The 19,371-nt window shown below is 39.9% G+C and overlaps 1 protein-coding gene across 1 annotated transcript; it reads right to left on the reverse strand.

The window, feature by feature from the left end:
• Positions 1-14,547: 14,547 nt before the first annotated feature.
• LOC127085729 (uncharacterized) lies at positions 14,548-15,421 on the reverse strand. The gene is made up of 4 exons (XM_051026241.1): positions 15,313-15,421; positions 15,153-15,222; positions 14,950-15,045; positions 14,548-14,853 (listed from the first exon to the last, which is right to left on the reverse strand). Exons 1-4 carry the CDS (start codon positions 15,399-15,401, stop codon positions 14,761-14,763), a joined length of 348 nt encoding a protein of 115 aa, XP_050882198.1. The 5' UTR covers positions 15,402-15,421; the 3' UTR covers positions 14,548-14,760.
• Positions 15,422-19,371: the final 3,950 nt, after the last annotated feature.

A 19,371-nucleotide genomic window follows, 5' to 3' on the forward strand; every position in this document is an offset into this window, starting at 1 on the left:
ACTTGGAAAATAATTATAATAGATGAATTTAGAATGAAATGCTAACCCGGTATTAAACGGTATAAAAAACAACTTCTCCGCATCTTTATTGTCCATGAGGATCCGAAGAACGTACTCCGTCACGATATCCGGTCTACTTAAGATTAAACCTAAGTTGACGGTCGCGGGTGCTAAGAATCCGAATGACACGTCCAAACCATTGGGACGCATCAATTTGTCATACAAAAACCTAATATAAAAACATCATTAACACCTCTTTTGAAACATAAAGTAAACCGGATTAACATAAAGTAAACATCATTAACATAAGTTGTTTAATTAATAAAACAAAGTAGACCGGATTTACCTAATATATGTATTGACAACGGTGACGCCGATTTCTTCATGACTAAAAACTTGCATGAAGTCTTCATTACCAATCATTTGGTCGTAATCAAAGCCGAAAATCCCTACCTCCATATGTACAGTCCGAACACCTCCGGTCGGTATATCGGTCATCTCTAGAAATGTCCTGAGGCACGACCTATACTTGGTGGTAGGTTTTTTCCTAGCTACGGTCTTCTTAGCACCAGAACTTTTTACCCGTGCGGAGGCGTTGCTAACCTCCTTTTTTTGTTGTGCGGAGGCATTGCTAACCTCATTTTCTTGAAGCTACATGTCATATAAATAGTTAGATCAAATTAAGAATGTAACAACTTCCATGAATATATGTCATATAATTGTATATTACCTCTTTTCTTGAAACTGTGGACTCGGTATGCCGTGGAATCGCATTATCTTTTGATTTGGATTTTGTGGGAGTCTATTTAACATAACCAAGGAAAATATGTAAGTAAAATTTTAAGCATAAATTTTAAACTTTGAATATACACATTAAAGTTAACATAAGTTTTAAGCATACCTCATATCCTACGCATATGAGGTTTGTCGGCCATGCAACAAACGAACCTACTGCTTCGTGCACCGTTGTTGCATCCGAATCATCGCTAGGATATGGTAATGCTGCATTCGGCTCAACTGCAATATCAACTGATACCTTCAAACATCCAGCAGGGAGCTCTCTAGTGTGGAGTAATACTCCGCTAACGTTGTGCACTTTTCCCTTGCCAACCATCCGATAGTATGGTGACGACAAATATAGCTGACAATGGGAAATGCCCTAAAACCAATAATAACAAGAAATCGTTAATGTGTATATATGTCAAATACATAATTTAAGCAAATAGTTCAATTTAAGACAATTATATGTAATTACCTCTGGAATGTTCGGCTGAAAGGTACAGTTGATACTGTCTTTGTCCGAAGCATCTCTGTATACTGTTGAGGCGCTAGCCTCTCTTTCTCTCCTCAATGCATCAAGCTCAGCTTGCATGGCTTCCAATCTTGCATGAAGCTCCCGATTACTAGGAGCCTTTCCTTTTTTAATACTCAGGGAGGTCGGAGTGACTCCAAATCCCTTACCCCTCACCCGACCAGAATACTCAGGGACATCTAATGCCCGACTAAGTATGCCCTTAGTATCATCGGGAGATAAAGACTGAGATAGCTCCTCCTGAAAAATCAGATGAATACCGTATACTTGTCAAATATTTGTGTATAAAAATGTTATTCAATTAATGAAAAAATGTTATACTTACACATTTCTGGTATACGTGTAAAACTTCTTCTTGAGGAACTCCAGATTTGCCCACACGGGCTTCCTTCCACAAAACATGTGCAGGAAGAGATGTTTCTGAACTTTCCTCCTTCTGCAGCTACACATTAAGTCATACAATTTGATCAGATAAAACTAATATATGATGAACAAATTTGTTATTGCAATTTATAAATACTTACCATGGATTGTTCTAAGCGTCCATATCCGACACGTCCTTTTCGGTACGGATATGCGGGACTTGATGCTCTTTCCCGATTTGTAGCACGTATTCTTTGAAAAACCGGGTCTTGTCTTTTGGATTTGAAAGCTTCCCATTCTTCAGCCGATATCAAACTTTCATATTTTTTAGGAAGCTCCGCATCCACAAAATTACCATCCGCATCCTTAAGGAACTTGGATGATAAAAATGTCCGAAACCCTCTTAGAAGCTTTCCGGCCAATTTCATACAAAAACCTCTTCTTTCTTCTTCGATGTTAAAACATCGCTAAGAAAAACATACAGATTGATAGTTAGTATCGGTAATTGAAAAAACATAATTGATACCGTATAATTAAGGGCCAAATGATTGTACCTTTATCTCACTCCAAATTTTTTCTTTGGACTCATTCGGCTCTTTGTTTCTCCAATCATCACATGTAATGGGAATTTCATTCCTTACTAGTGCACCGATAAAACTAGTTAAGGTATGCCCATTAGGTTCTATAAGCTGTCCCTGGTTGCTCCAATAGACATCTAGTATGATGCCTCGAGATCTTCCTTGGACCACCCTTCTCATTACTGTGATGCCTCTTCGAATTTCTTCTTCCGCGGATACTTTTTTACTAACTTCCTCATGTTGGTCATCAGCCATGTCTAACCTGTAATAAACCAAGGAAACCATCAAATATCAAATATAACTTATAATCAAAGCAATTGAAAACAAAAAAATAAAGAAATCATGCATTATCAGATATAACTTATAATCAAAGCAATTGAAAACAAAAATATAACGAAATCATGCATTATCAGATATAACTTATAATCAAAGCAATTGAAAACAAAAAAATAAAGAAATCATGCATTATCAGATATAACTTATAATCAAAGCAATTGAAAACAAAAATATAATGAAATCATGCATTATCACATATAACTTATAATCAAAACAATTGAAAAAAATAAATAAAGAAACCATGGATAATTTACCTAAGTCACTAACATCTCTTTCTTTTCTTTGTTGGAATATTAATCACTTGTTTCTTAGCAATGCGTACGGATGAATTGATCCAAATTCCCTCATTATGATCGTTTCTTATATATGACTCATCCGGTATAAGATCCTCAACTTCATCATTTCTATTCAACTCATTCCGTCTAATGCATGACTCATTCTCAACATCAATATCACATTGATCGACACCGCTATCATCAGTCACTTTGTTAGAGAAAAGCACTATAGACCATTTTGTACTCTTCGGGTCATTCACATAGAACACTTGTTTAGCTTGAGATGCTAGAATAAAAGGTTCATCTTTGTACCCCACCCTAGTAAGATCAACTTGCAAAAATCCAAACTTATCCATTCGTATGCCACTACTATTCACCCACTTGCAACCAAAGATGGGAATCTGAAACTTCTCGTAATCAAACACCCAAATGTGCTCAATAACTCCAAAATATGACAAATTTTCATATTTGGGGTTTAAGTCCTTCATACTTGATATATGCATTGCTTCAGCTAGCACGGTGACACCACTATTTTGCATAGTACTCTTATCATCTTGTTCTTTGGTATAAAATGTGTATCCATTAATTGAATATGCGCTATGAGAAAACACATGCAAACTTGGACCATATGCCAAACATCTCAACATTTCTGTTACCGAAGAAGGATCTGAAGAGCGCTTCAAATAAATATGATCCTTCAACCATTGTATGAAACTTTGATTGTGCTCTATAACTATCCAATTTTCATTTCTATTCGGATTTAACCTTCGGATTTAACCTTTCTTCACGGGTGCTAATTCAGTTCTCATTCCCATTTTTAACATGTCTTCCCTTGCTTTAAGGCCATCCTTAGACTTGCCTTTTATATTGAGTAATGTACCGATAACACTTTCAAATACGTTTTTTTCAATATGCATAACATCGAGAAAATGTCTCACGTACAAAGACTTCCAATATGGCAATTCAAAAAATATCGACCTTTTCTTCCACCCACCTTTCACAATCTTATGTGCAAAAGGCTTGCCAAACTCAGTACGCACATCTTTCACCTTTTCAAAAACTTGTTCACCTGACAATGCGGGTGGAGCTCTACGATGTTCGGTGTCTCCATTGAATGCTTTTCTCCACCCACGGTAGTGATGTTTAGAATGTAAGAATCTACGATGACCGAGAAACACATTCTTCTGGCAAAGTTCCAATCGAATCGTATCGGTTCCGTCTTCACAAACAGGACACGCACGTTGACCTTTAATGCTATACCCAGATAGATTCCCGTATGCTGGAAAATCATTAATTATGCCAAACAACATCGCCCTCAAATTGAAACTTTCTTTCCTATATCCATCATAAACCTCCACACCGTTCTCCCACAAAATCTTTAAATCTTCGATCAGAGGTGTCAAGTATACGTCTATGTCATTCCCTGGTTGTTTAGGCCCAGAGATTAACATAGATAACATCATGTACTTACGCTTCATACATAGCCACGGAGGTAGATTATAAATCATAAGAATCACAGGCCATGTGGTACGTGAGATACTTTGAAGACCATGTGGGCTCATTCCATCAGTAGATAATGCCAATCGAAGGTTTCTTGCTTCTGATCCAAACTCAGGATAATCATTATCAATCTTCGACCACTGTGGTGAATCAGCCGGATGCCGATACTTTCCATCAATAATTCTTTCATCTGCATGCCAAGTAAGATGTCTTGCATCGGTTTCACTACGAAACATGCGCCTAAATCTCGGAATTATCGGAAAATACCATAAGACTTTTGCGGGAGATAATCTTTTCTTATATCGAGACAAACCGCATTTAGGGCACTCAGTTAACATTGCATATTCGTTACGAAACAAAATGCAATCGTTAGGACAAGCATGTATCTTATGATAGCTCATGCCTATAGAGCACAACATTTTTTTTGCCTCATAGGTTCGATTAGGAAGAACATTATCATCCGGTAGCATTTCTCTCATAAGGGCCAACAACTCTGTGAAACTTTTATCCGACCATCCATTGCCCGCCTTTAAGTTGTACAACTTTAATACCGCAGAAAGTCTTGAGAATTTAGTTCAACCTTTGTACAACGGTTTCTCTGCATCGCTTACCATCCTCTCAAACATTTCAGGACAATCATGAAGATCTTCTTCCAGTGCTTCTACAATCTCTTCAACTCGATCACAATCGTATGTTTCCGTGTCTTTGTCGTATGAAGCATAGATCGTATTACTTTTTCCACTCGATTCAACATTCTCGTTAATTTTCTCACCATGAAATATCCAACACTGATAACTTTGATCAATTCCATGCCTCAACAAATGCGATTTCAATCCATGTGCGTCAACCTTACCAATATAACAACAACGCAAGCAAGGACAATGCATTCGTCTGGGGTTTTCAGCGTGTTGAACATCATACTTAACGAATTCCAAAACCCCACTCTCGTACTCTTTGGTCATTCGATCGGCACAGATCCATGTTTTATCCATGGTTTTCCTACTTATTAAAGTAAACAATTAATCCAGACGAAAATACGACCAAAACGCATTTTCATGAAGCCCTACAAAATAAACACATGTCAGTCAACCTATTCTTACTTTTAGGAGAATTTTTCAAACATAATAATGGCAATCCAAGTTTGCAAATAGATTTACTTTTAGCAATCTCTACGCTTTATCTTAAGTCTAATAGCTATCATGTCATACCTTGTTTTATGTTCTGAACCTTACCTAGCAATTCAACTTCTCCTCCCCACTTACCCTAAGCTTAACCTTTTTGTGATGAAACGTAGTAACAGCTTCTATAACCATGCAAACTAATTTAACCATGATATGTGTAGCATCATCACACCCCTCATGCTCGACCCAACGAGGCCGAAGCGTGGAGGATGCGGGAAGCCCAACAAGGGATCTAGGATAGACTCTAATACCATCTTAGAATATGTGGGTTGGATTTAACTCATCCCTACAAAACCGGATTGTAAGGTGAAAATTGCCCCCTCTTATAAACACAAGTGTTGTTGATGGCAGATGGCGGTCCATGGAGGAGAGCCAAAATCCCACCATACCGGCCACTTTGCTGCACCGTTATTGTTATTGTGGATTATGGCGGGAAAACCTGCAATAGCGGCCGATATTTACCATTGCAGCAAACCCAAAAACTGCAATGTATATCCACCATTGCAGTCATGGCGCCGCAATTTGATAACACTAAACACAACACAGACTGCGCTATATATCTAAGCAATATGGGACTAAATCCACCCCTTCAAACCCAACACAGTGAAGGTGTTGGAGGCTGCAATGAAGGCAGACCAAATGCTACAATTTAATCGACTAGGGGTGGACATCAAGGCATAAATTTCAACACACCTCCTCACGCTTGGGCCTCAATGAGACTGAAGCGTGAACGATTTAGGCGACTAGGGACGGACCGCAATGAAGACGGAAATTACAATGTCTATCCGGTGTCTAGTGACTGTGTATGTGCTTCATAGGTCATGATAAATATACTCCTTTGGATTTGAATTTCAAATTAAGGTTAAACTGAGAGTCCGATACATAAAAAAACTAGAAAGTGGGCACTTTCCATTAACCCGGAAGAAAAACAATACTGACAAAATAAAAACTTTCTTCCACCACACACATAAAAAATCATCCATTCAAAATCAAACCAAGTCATAATCAAATCTAGTAGCTATCTATATAATAGACAGCCAATTTCACAGATCCAAATTAATGAAATTTCACAGACAAGTAAAATACATTTAACCAAAAATCATTAATGAGTGAATGCTAAAACACTGATTATAAGAAAAAACCAAACCTGAGATTGACATATCAATATGGCTAGAAGAAGATGGTGATAAATTTGTCGAGCCCATTGTTACTCACATGCTAAAGATGAAAAAATTTGTCTTGGGTATGCAATCGATAACGAATAACCTTTGTGTAATTTGTTTCACGTATTGCGGGTTTCGGAAACGGTGAAAGACGAACAAAACGCAGTAGAAATGACGAACTGAATCAGAAATGAAAAAATGCAGAAATGAAGAACATACCGCAGTAGAAATGACGTTCTGAAACCGAATCTTCAAACACTTTCTGGTATTGAAACCGAATGATTACAATGTATTCTCGTTCGCTGTTAGGGTTCGCTGGAGGGGTTTAATCGCAGGAGGGAAAACAAAAAGAACTGAGAACGAAAATAGAAGTCTGAAATTTAATTTTAATTAGACCTTAGACAGCGCTTTTGTGGAAAGCGCTTTCTAAGATATGCCTTAGACAGCGCTTTCCAAAAGCGCTTTCTAAACCCCCACCTTAGACAACGCTTTTGGTTTTAATTTTTTTTTTAATTGAAAGACTTTAAACAGCGCTTTCTCAAAAGCGCTGACTAAGGTCTATATTTAAAAGCGCTTTCTAAAAGCGCTGTCTAAGGGGGGGTCTTAGACAGCGCTGTCTAAGACCCCCCCTTAGACAGCGCTTTCATTATTTTTTTAGAACATTTTCCGTGTTTTATTTTTATTTTAACCTTAGACAGCGCTTTCTTTTAAAAGCGCTGTCTAAGATGCGCTGTTAAAAAACCTTTTTGGCGTAGTGCCTGAGGAGTAATAATCACTGCCCGAATACCATTTCTATACTGATTTACAGCGCCATCAAACACCATACTCCATCGGGAACCAGGCTCTGGCCCTTCATCGAGCGTAGGCTCATCACAATCTTTCATTTTCAAATACAGAATCTCCTCATCTGGGAAGTCATACTGAACTAACTGATAATCCTCAATCGGCTGATGTGCCAAGTGATCAGCCAAGATACTACCTTTAATAGCCTTCTGAGCTCGATACTCAATATCATACTCAGATAACAACATCTGCCAACGGGCAATCCTCCCTGTTAAAGTAGGCTTCTCGAAGATGTACTTGATTGGATCCATTCTGGATATCAACCAAGTCGTATGATTTATCATATACTGGCGTAAGCGCTTAGCAGCCCAAGCCAAAGCACAACATGTCTTCTCAAGCATCGAGTATCGAGACTCAAAATCAGTGAACTTCTTGCTCAGGTAGTAAATAACATATTCTCTCTTCCCTGATTCGTCCTGCTGACCAAGGACACAACCCATTGAGTCTTCAAGAACAATCAGATACATGATCAATGGTCTTCCTTCCACGGGCGGAGACAGGATCGGAGGCTCGGACAGATACTCTTTGATACTGTCGAAAACTCTCTGGCAATCTTCGGTCCAATCATGAGACTAATCTTTCCGGAGGAGCTTGAATATCGGCGCACATGTGGCAGTCATGTGGGATATGAATCTGGAAATATAATTCAAGCGACCAAGAAAACCTCGGACTTGCTTCTCAGTTTTGGATGCAGACATCTCTTGTATTGCTTTGACCTTTACAGGATCAACCTCAATACCTCTCTCACTAACGATAAAGCCTAATAACTTGCCGGAATGGACTCCAAATGTACACTTGTTGGGATTCAGACGAAGCTTATATTTCCTCAAACGCTGAAAAAGCTTCAACAAGTGCTCTACATGTTCAACTTCCGTTCTCGACTTAGCAATAATATCGTCAACATATACCTCAATCTCCTTGTGCATCATATCATGAGACAAGGTGGTCATAGCTCGTTGATACATGGCTCCGGCGTTCTTCAAACCGAAGGGCATCACTCGATAACAGAATGTTCCCCAAGGTGTGATGAATGTTGTCTTCTCCATATCCTCGGGTGCCATCTTGATCTGGTTATATCCGGAAAATCCATCCATAAATGAGAAGACATTGAATTTAGCTGTATTGTCTACCAATATATCATTGTGTCGTAGAGGAAAATCATCTTTCGGACTAGCTTTATTCAAGTCTCGATAGTCCACACACATCCGGACTTTTCCGTCTTTCTTAGGCACGGGCACAATATTGGCCACCCATTGAGGATATGTAGAAGTCACCAGAAACCCCGCATCGATTTGCTTCTGAACTTCCTCTTTGATCTTCACTGCCATATCAGGATGAGTTCTTCTGAGCTTCTGCTTCACAGGCATGCACTCAGGCTTCAAGGGTAGGAAATGTTGCACAATATCAATATCTAGACCCGACATATCTTCATACGACCAAGCAAAGACATCGACATATTCTTGTAGCAATTCAATCAACCCCTTCTTAACAGATTCTTCCAGGAGTGCCCCAATCTTCACTTTTCGCACACAATCTTCAGACCCCAAGTTGACTGTTTCCAGATTCTCAAGATGCGGCTGAATGATCTTCTCTTCATGCACAAGTAAACGGGTAATCTCGTCAAGAATCTCTTCAACATCATCTTCCTCTGCCTCAAATACAGGGAATTCAAAATTGGGAGATGGTGTTGGATCATTATGTTCAATGGGTTTGATCAACCTGCATAATGATTTTGGATATGAAAAGCTTTTAGAAATCAAACAAGGAAAATCATTATGCAAATGAAAAGATTGATTTTATTCTATTTTTAGGGTTTTATGTGATCACCAATTTCATGCAAAAACAAAAAGGGAAAATAATTGGAAAAACAAACATTTAACATGAATTTATTGAATGAAATATCATTGTATTTATGTTGCCAACAATGTCATCACTTCTCCTTTTGGCATGGGAGAAGAGTTTTTAAACAAAGTGATCATTACGTTGACTTGTGGATAACTGTAGGAATATTCACAGCGACCCAATTGTTGCAGACCCCTCCAGGGATGATGAAATTGCCAGAATCCTCTGCATCTTCTTCCAAAACAGCAGCAGCTTCTTCATCCTGACCAGTGTGGATGAACCCTCCACTCTTGAATAGCCCTTTCTCGTTGAAGATCCCAAAAGAAAATCCTATGCCAGCCCGAGACTTATTGTCTTCTAGCTCAATCATGTTTCCTAGACCAGCAATTGCACCACACTCAATGGCCAATTTCGCATCTCTATAGGAAGTAAATGAAGGAGTTCTCTTCTCCATAGGCTCAGCTATAGATAAAGCTTGGAAAGGAGTTCCAACTTCATCCTGAGCATCTATGTATGAGAAGGAAGACAAGTGGCTAACCAGGAGAGCCTTTTCTCCCCCTACCACCACCAGCTTTTTATTCTTCACAAATTTCAGTTTCTGGTGTAGGGTGGATGTCACGGCGCCTGCCTCGTGAATCCATGGTCTGCCTAAGAGAAAACTATACGATGGGTGGATATCCATAACCTGGAAGGTAATTTGGAAATCACTTGGTCCAATCTTGATTGGGAGATCAACTTCCCCAATTACCGTCTTACGCAACCCATCGAAAGCTTTCACAACTACCCCACTCTGCCTCATGAGAGGCCCTTGATAAGACAGTTTTGAAAGAGTGGTTTTCGGCAATACATTTAGTGATGACCCAGTGTCCACCAGCACATTGGACATGGCGTCGTCTCTGCAATTCATGGATATGTGTAAACCCAAGTTGTGGTCTCTTCCCTCCTCAGGGAGATCAGAGTCACAGAAACTCAAATTGTTACAAGCAGTAATGTTTGCAACTATGCTATCGAACTGTTCTATTGTGACATCATGATCTACATATGCCACATCCAAAACCTTCTGCAGTGCCTCTCTATGTGGTTCTGAATTCAATAGCAAGGATAATACGGATATCTATGATGACGTTTGTAGAAGCTGGTCTACAACATTGTACTCACTTCTCTTGATGAGCCTCAGCATCTCATCACAGTCATCTTTCACATTGTCGCTTGGGCTAACATAAGTAGGAGTCATCAATGTAGAGGAGGGATTAACAACAAGTTCCGGATTTGGAGTGCTCACAGCATTCTCTATCGGTCGTTCAACGAAATCAGCCTTAGCCTGGGGCTTTGGAGGTGCTGAAAATACACGACCGCTGCGGGTCAAACCATTTACATCCGCAATATTAACAACAGAGGAGGATGGTAAGGACACCTCTTTCCCATTTTCTACAGCAACAATGTTGTAACGAAAGGGAATTACTTTTTCAGAAGAATATGGTACTGGACCGGCAGGCTTAATGATAAGAACAGGAGAAGCCTTTTACTTGCTACCATTATATTTGATGATAACAGGATCGGGCATCCGGAACACTGGGGAAATTACGTTGACCTCAGGCTCACCTTTGTCAACATTCCTATTCTGAAGAATCTCAATGACTCCTTCATCCAGCATTTCCTGAAGATCCTTGCGCACCTAGCGACAACCCAATCGGTTAACAGGGCAGGTTCAGCATTTATCATGGTCGTGCTCATAGTGACTGTACTCTCATATCAAACGATGCATCTGAACCAAAGATTGTCGAATATGACTGACATATTTGACTTTGTACTTGCCAGGGCAGCCCTGGACCATGTTGACAGATTTCCCATGCTTAGGCAATGGGTTCTTTCTTCACATTAGGACCTACGTCCTCAAAACACAGAATGCCACACCTCACAAGGTCTTGAACCTTGGTTTTCAAAGGGTAACAATTCTCCACGTCGTGGCCGGGAGCACCAGAATGATAAACACAATGCAATTCGGGCTTATACCACCACTGGGGGTTAGCAGGTATAGCCGGTGGGTCTCTCGGAGTAATCAACTTCCTCTCTATCAAAGAGGGATATAATTCTGCGTACGTCATTGGAATAGGATCAAAAGTGACCTTTTTCCTCTTGTAACTCGTGCTGGTTTGATTACTGTTTCGAGGCTGGTAGGCCTGCTGTTGCGGACGGTGCTGTTGTTGTTGATATTGCGGATGTGGTTGCTGATTGTTGTTATGTTGCTGATACTGTTGATTATCTCTAAAAATAGGTGCTATGTGAGCCACCTGGTGCTGCTTACCGGCGGGATGCACGGTCTTCCTCCTCATAGAGGGTATTCTAGATTTCACATGGGAGGTCACAACATGTGCCTCTCCATCTTTCTTCTTCGCAAACGCCCCATAACGTTTGGCAGAAGAGCCTTCTTCCTTGGTTAGACGTCCTTCTCTAACCCCTTCTTCTAATCGCATCCCCATATTCACCATCTCGGTGAAGTCAGAAGGAGCGCTAGCAACCATCTGCTCAAAATAGAATGAACTCAAGGTCTTCAGAAAGATCTTGGTCATTTCCTTCTCTTCTAGCGGAGGCACGATCTGTGCTGCCAACTCTCGCCACCTCTGGGCGTACTCTTTGAATGTTTCCTTATCCTTCTGGGACATGACCCTTAGTTGATCCCTATCGAGAGCCATATCCACATTATACTTGTATTGCTTGACGAAGGCCTCGCCAAGGTCGTTGAAGGAACGGATGTTCGCACTGTCTAACCCCATGTACCAGCGCAGAGCGGCACCAGACAGACTGTCCTGAAAGTAGTGGATGAGTAACTGATCATTGTCAGTCTGGGTTGACATCTTCCTGGCATACATGACCAGGTGGCTGAGAGGACAAGTGTTTCCTTTGTATTTTTCAAAGTCGGGGACCTTGAATTTCACCGGGATCTTCACATTGGGAACCAAGCACAGTTCAGAAGCAGACTTGCCAAAAACATCCTTTCCTCTAAGAGTCTTCAATTCCTTGCGAAGCTCAAGAAATTGGTCATTCATAGCGTTCATCTTCTCATAGACATCTGGGCCCTCAGACGGCTCAGAATGATAGATGGTGTCGTCTACTCTGGGCATAGTATGCATGACAGGAGGAGGAACAGCAAGGACCGGGCTAGATGCCGACATAGAAGCAAAAGTTGGAGCAGGGCCCTTAGGCATGAAGTTGGGAGGCATCCCCCACGGGAATCCGGCTGGCATAGATGCTGAAGCAAAATGTGCACTGGCTGTAGGCACTGTTGAGGAGACAATCTCAGAGATGACTGTCCTCTGGGGAGGAGTTGAAGGCGTCGGAGAAGAATGGCTTTGGGCAGCCAAGAACGATTCCATCAATATGCTTAGTCTGGCCACTTCCTTTTGAGTTCACGGTTCTCTTACTCTAGTTGATCCATCAGTCTTGAAGTGTTGGCTCTAGTGTAGTACCGGTGAGTCAGCTTGTCTTCAAAATAAATGAAGAACACAGAGTTAGACCACAGGACAAGAAGCCGGGAACCAAAACCTGCTTATGCACATGATGCATGCGATGCTTGTGCATATGATTTATTTTTATTTCAAAGGAACTCTAGGGTTTTATTTGCAAATTTTGGAAATATTAACTATTTATCACATATGAAAATATCTCATCAAATAATATCAGGAGAAGGAAGTACAACATTGTCAATCGTATACAAGAGAAAAGGAATATAATCATCCTATGGATCCCTAGAAACAATCATCTAAAGCTCGGGACACAGGAAGATAGGATGCACGAAGCCTCTTCACCTCCCTCTCGTAGGCTGCCTCCGTATCTGCCTTCTCTTTGGCGAGTCGATCATACTTCCTCTTCCAAAACTTGGAAGACTGAGGAAGTAGAGAAGTCCATGCATCGTCAGGGTCATCAATAACTTGATGCTCGAGGAACTCAATCAAAGCATCCTTCTTCTTAATCTGCTGAAGCAACTCTTCCCTTTCACGGATCCGGGCACGTGATAGGTCTTCGTCTCTCAACTCCTCTACTCCTTGGTTAGGGAGGGTTGAAGGCCCAGCCACAACCAAAGGTGTAGGTCTCGGATACTCATAAGGCATGAGATACTCAGACGCTCTCTTCCTAACCCAAGTAGTATAAGGCTCCATGGCAACACAATTCTTAGGACCCAACTCCTTCCTTCCTTTCTTATGAATCTTGCGCCAAGCGCGAACCATTCTACCCTTCAAGCCTTGGGGATCTTTACCCTCCTGAAAGAACACACCCTCTAACAGAACGTTATTGGGTTTATCCTTTAGGGGGAACCCAAGCTGCCGACGTGCTAAAACAGGGATGAAGTTAACCCCACCACATGTACCAAGAAGAGGCACATTGGAGAATTCACCACAAGTGTCAATAATCTGCACACCATCATATACACGGTTATACCAAGAGATATCATCATTAGTGAGAGACATAAGTCTCGTGGACCACCGTAGACATCCTTTGTTCTCCTTGAAGGCGACCGTCTGAGGTAAGTGAGAAATAAATCACTTATACAACAGAGGCAAACAACACACAATGGCAGCACCACCCTTTGCATTCCTCATATGCAAAGAGAAATAGGTATCACCCAACAGAGTCGGAACGGGATTAAGAGTAGAAAAGATCCTAAAGGTATTCACATCCACAAACTTGTCGATCACTACGCCAAATAAGGGAAAAGAGGGCGCTTATTTTGGCCTATAACAGCGCTTTTAAGCGCCCTCTAAAGTGGCGCTGGCATAGGTAAAGACAACACTTTGTTTTCCTGGAGAAAGCGCTGTCTAAAGTGGCCCTTTAAGGGCCACATTATAGTGCGCTTTCAGAAAAAAGCGCCCTCTGGAGTGGTCCATAAAGGGACACCTTAGAAGGCGCTTTCTGGAAAAAGCGCCCTCTAAAGTTGTCAATGTAAAGTGTTTAGAGGGCGCTTTCTGGACAAAGCGTCCTCTAAAGTTGTCAATGTAAAGTGTTTAGAGGGCGCTTCCTACAGAAAGCGCCCTCTAAAGTGTTAGTTATTTTAAAAAAAATTGTTTGAAAAACAGTGGATATTTAATTGGTAACTTGTTCGCATGCTGCAAAAGTGTAAAATTCATATTGATTTCATCCTTTAATCCAATGTTATACACCATTAATCCATTGATATATACAACATGAATCCATTTATATACAACATTAATCCTCCATATATACAACATTAATATATGATTCTTTGATCAACAATATACAACAACATATTCATGATTTAGTAAAAGTACAACAACAATATACAACATATATACAACAACAGCATACAACAACAACATTCCATACATATATGTACAACAATATACAACCTAGCTATATGATTCTTTGATCAACAATGAATTGACACAATTCATCCTTCATTTCATCCAAATGAGCTCTTGAGTAAGATTTGTATTCCTCAAAGTACTACAATTAAGAGAATAAAACATATTCATGATTTAGTAACAAATTAGATGAAATATCCGATAATATTAAAATAAACCCTAAGTTATTATTCCATACCATTTTTGGGATGTCTATACGATTCAACGCAATGATATCTCTCATAAATCTCAATACAAAAAATCCGCAATCGACCGAATTGTTTTGCTGAGGACACTACACAGAAAAACAAACAATATATATATAGTTAATTTCTTACAAACACTATTATAAGCAAAAAAACAAACACTATTATAAGCAAAAATAAGATACTTAATATATACCTGAACTCTGATCCAGGTAATGTCCTTCCTATTACGGTAATTCTTTTTCGATCTAAATTTTAGTATTGCCCTAACAAAATAAAAACGTATATTGAGATCAATCTGACAGACATAATTAAATATACAAATACACACGAATATTTAGGGGAATTTCACTTACGCGTCAACCGTCTTCTTCATACTCGGATATTTACTCCAATCACCCGATAACGAATCGAGATAATACACCATTAGTCTCGAAAGATCCATAGCAACCAACACCCAGTGACCACTGTAAAATAAAACAAAAATTTAGATGCATGAAAATTTTCTACGTAAAAGATATACATAGATTAGAATGAAATTATTAGAAAGAAAATCTAACCCGTTGCCAGAATTAAACGGTAAAAAATACAAACTGGGTGTAGTATTATCGCCGACCGCCATGAATCTATCGACTAGTTCATTCTTTACGGATGTTGGATTTTTCGTTATAAACGTTGTGTTGATACGGGAAGCAGCAATAAAATTGAATCGGTTACACAATTCAGTTCCCCGCATCAATGTTACATACATATACCTTAAATAGAAACATAATAAACATTAGACTACTCATTGAAATGTGTAAATAAATTGTTCAACTAAGTAAATAATAGATTGATCGGAGTACCATATGTATGTATGAATGACAGCGATGCCCAATTCTTCGTGTTCAAAAAGTTGTTGCATGTCCTCCTTTGCAATTATTTCGGAATGAGCAAATCCGAAAACACCTTCATCAAAATCTACACTACGGATGACGTCGTGCATAATATCGGACTCTTCCACCATTTTCTCAAGACGCATCATAATTTGAGATTTTGTCCCGGACGTCGTTGGAATATCGTTACCAGCTTTTTTCAACTTTCGACCGGGAACCTAAAAATTCATATAAATTAAATCATGACTTTTTGTGATGCAACAGAATCGTTGCGTATATAATTCAATGGGTACATATATTTGTACCTCTTTTTGAGATGCAACCGACTCGATGCGTCTTGAAATCCCTTTACCAGCTTTATGTGTGGGTCTTGTAGGAGTCTAACATTACCATGTAATAAGGATTGATTAAATATCATAATTGTATCTGAATTGAAATGTGAATACTAAATATTCATAATCATTTAGAACATATATACCTTGGCATCTGGGAAAATTAGATCTGACGGCCATCCAACAAAGGATCCGACTGCTTCTCGCATCAACGTTGTCTCTGAAACAACGTCAGGTAATGGTAGAAGCGCGTCGGTATCTAATACAAGGTCAACCGAAACTTTCATATATCCCACCGGGAGGGGATTATGGTGAAGTAATTCACCCGAAGTGTTGTGCACTTTTTCCTTGCCAACCATGCGATAAGTTGGTGACGATAGATACAGCTGACAAGGTGTAATGCTTTAAACCAATAATAAATGTTATTGTTAACGTATATATGTGTCAAGTAAAAAAGTGCTATTTTAATTTCATAATAACATATATAATTACCTCGGGAAATTTCGGTTGACAATTGATACTAGCTCGGTCACTAGTATCTTTTGCCTCGGAGCCGCACCTTTCCTCTCTATACCTTGCATTCTCCTTTTGCAGTTCGAGTACTTGTGCCCTTAACTCCGCCAAGGTGTCCATCACCTCTTTGTTGGTAGGATTTTTTGTTTTTGGTTTTTTATAAAATGACGACGGAGTCACACCAAAACCCTTACCCCTCACACGACCGGAATACTCAGGAACATTTAGTACTCGACTAAGTACGCTCCTGCAATCCTGGACCTCGGTTGAAGGTAATGTTTGGGATAAAGTCTCCTGAAATATTATTAGAGGAGATTAAAAATGAATTATATGTCTAACAAAATTTTCGATATAATTAAAGAAATAATGTTTCATATACTTACACATTCGTCATAAACATTTTGAACCGCTTCAACGACAGCCCCATCCTTCCCAACCCGAGCAGCCTTCCACAATACGTGCTCCGGAAGAGATGTTGCGTCACTTTTCTCCTCGGTTAGCTACAAATTGAATCAGATTATAAGATCATCAATTATAACATATTGTGTCAACACCTGTATCTCGGACCATATTTTTTCTTTGCCAACCTTCAATTCCGGACTTCTCCAATTATCACATGTAATCGGAATATGTTGTCGAACAAGGGAACCAATGTAACTTGCCAACATTGAACCGTTAGGCTCAATTAGTTGGTCTTCAGCACTCCAATGTACTTCGAATTTTTCACCCTTGTCTCTTGCACGAATGATTGACTTCATAACAGTCAATCCTCGTTTGATTTCTTTTTCAACATTGTTACGTGATCCACTCGCGTCATGGGTATCGTCTTGGTTAGCCATTTTATCTGTAATATAGAAATGATTCAATAAGACCCAAGTAAGACAATGACCATATTCGTGAAGCTACACAAAAAACACATTCATATACCTTCCATTTCTCTCATGTTACAACAATCTAAACTCTCTCTTTTTTTCATCATTTTTGAATACAAACTCACACACACATACTGCATACAAAAGACCAATGCAAACTTATGGTGTTTGGAACATGAACAAACTTGCATCCATAATCATCAAACTTCCAAGCACAAGCTCAAACACACTCCAAATGACATCAGTTTTCAATCAGAAATAAAAAACCTTACAACAAGGTGCTCATGAACACCATATAGTGCTCGTTTGCCCTAAACAACATTAATCAACATAATGCACAAAATGTAAAACTCAGTTTAGAAAATGCCCTAATCAAACACCTGAAGAAAGTGAACGGTAACGATGGAGAAGAGAAATACCTTCAAGGTGACGGTAACGATGGAGAAGAAAGTGAACAGCGACGGTGGACGCAGATAACTCAGTGAACGTGAACGCAGCAGCAGAAACAGGCGACGGCGACGACGACGGTGAGGGAGGGAGAACGAACGGAGGACGAGAGTAATCGCAGTAGAGAGTAATCGCAGTAGAGAGAAAACCTAGTTACGTAAACGAAATAACATATAGAGAGGGAAAATAAAGAGACATGCAGTATATATGTTATAATTTTAATGTTTAATAAAGGGGACCTTAGAGGGCGCTTGTGTAAAAAAAGCGCCCTCTAAAGGGGGCCTAAGAAGGCGCTTCTAAAAGCGCTCTCTAAGGCTTTCCAAAAGCGCTTTATAAACTGGAAATGTACATGGACTTAGAGAGCGCTTTTTTAAAAGCGCCCTCTAAGGGTACCCTTAGAGGGCGCTTTCATAAACGCGCCCTCTATTGGTGTCCCTCCATTTCCTCATTATTTTTTCGCTTCACTTTAGAGGGCGCTTTGTTACAAAAGCGCCCTCTAAAGTGCGCTGTCTATTCCTCCTTATTTTTCTCTTCACTTTAGAGTGCGCTTATTTAAAAAAGTGCTCTCTAAGGCTTTCCAAAAGCGCCTTATAAACTGAAATGTACATGGACTTAGAGAGCGCTTTTTTAAAAGCGCCCTCTAAGGGTACCCTTAGAGGGCGCTTTCATAAACGTGCCCTCTATTGGTGTCCCTCCATTTCCTCATTATTTTTTCGTTTCACTTTAGAGGGCGTTTTGTTGCAAAAGCGCCCTCTAAAGTGCGCTGTCTATTCCTCCTTATTTTTCTCTTCACTTTAGAGTGCGCTTCTTTAAGAAAGCGCCCTCTAAGGTGCGCTGTCTATTCCAGTTTTTGGCGTAGTGGATGTTGGGGAACAACACCAATCCATAGATGAGAAGGACAAATATGGCTTCAAAGGCATCCTCACTCATGGCCTTCCCATAGATAGTAGCTTGAGCAATAAGGAAGTCAGAAGGGAGACCTTGAATTCCACCTTTGGTAGTCAAAGTAGCACCAACCAGAGATTCATCTATATGCAACATGTCTGCTATCTCTTGAGAAGTAGGAATATTCTCCAAGCCACTGAACGACAACTGGTCTAGAATAGGTATACCCACAAGATAGGCATACTCCTCAAGGGTAGGCAAAAGCTGGAAATCCGGAAAAGTGAAGCAACGGTACAAGGGATCATAAAACTGCACCAATACACTCATCATCCCTTCGTCCACCTGAGCGGTCAGAAGAGGAAGAAGCTTCCCAAAACTAGCTTTAAAACCCAAAGGATCTAATACATAGGATGTCAGATTCCTTAACTCTTTCAAATCTGGTTGTCTGAAGTTGTACTTCTTCGTATTCCTTCTTTGTCTTTCCATGTCTG

Source organism: Lathyrus oleraceus, chromosome 5, assembly GCF_024323335.1.
Source record: "Lathyrus oleraceus cultivar Zhongwan6 chromosome 5, CAAS_Psat_ZW6_1.0, whole genome shotgun sequence".
Lineage (NCBI taxonomy): Eukaryota > Viridiplantae > Streptophyta > Magnoliopsida > Fabales > Fabaceae > Lathyrus > Lathyrus oleraceus.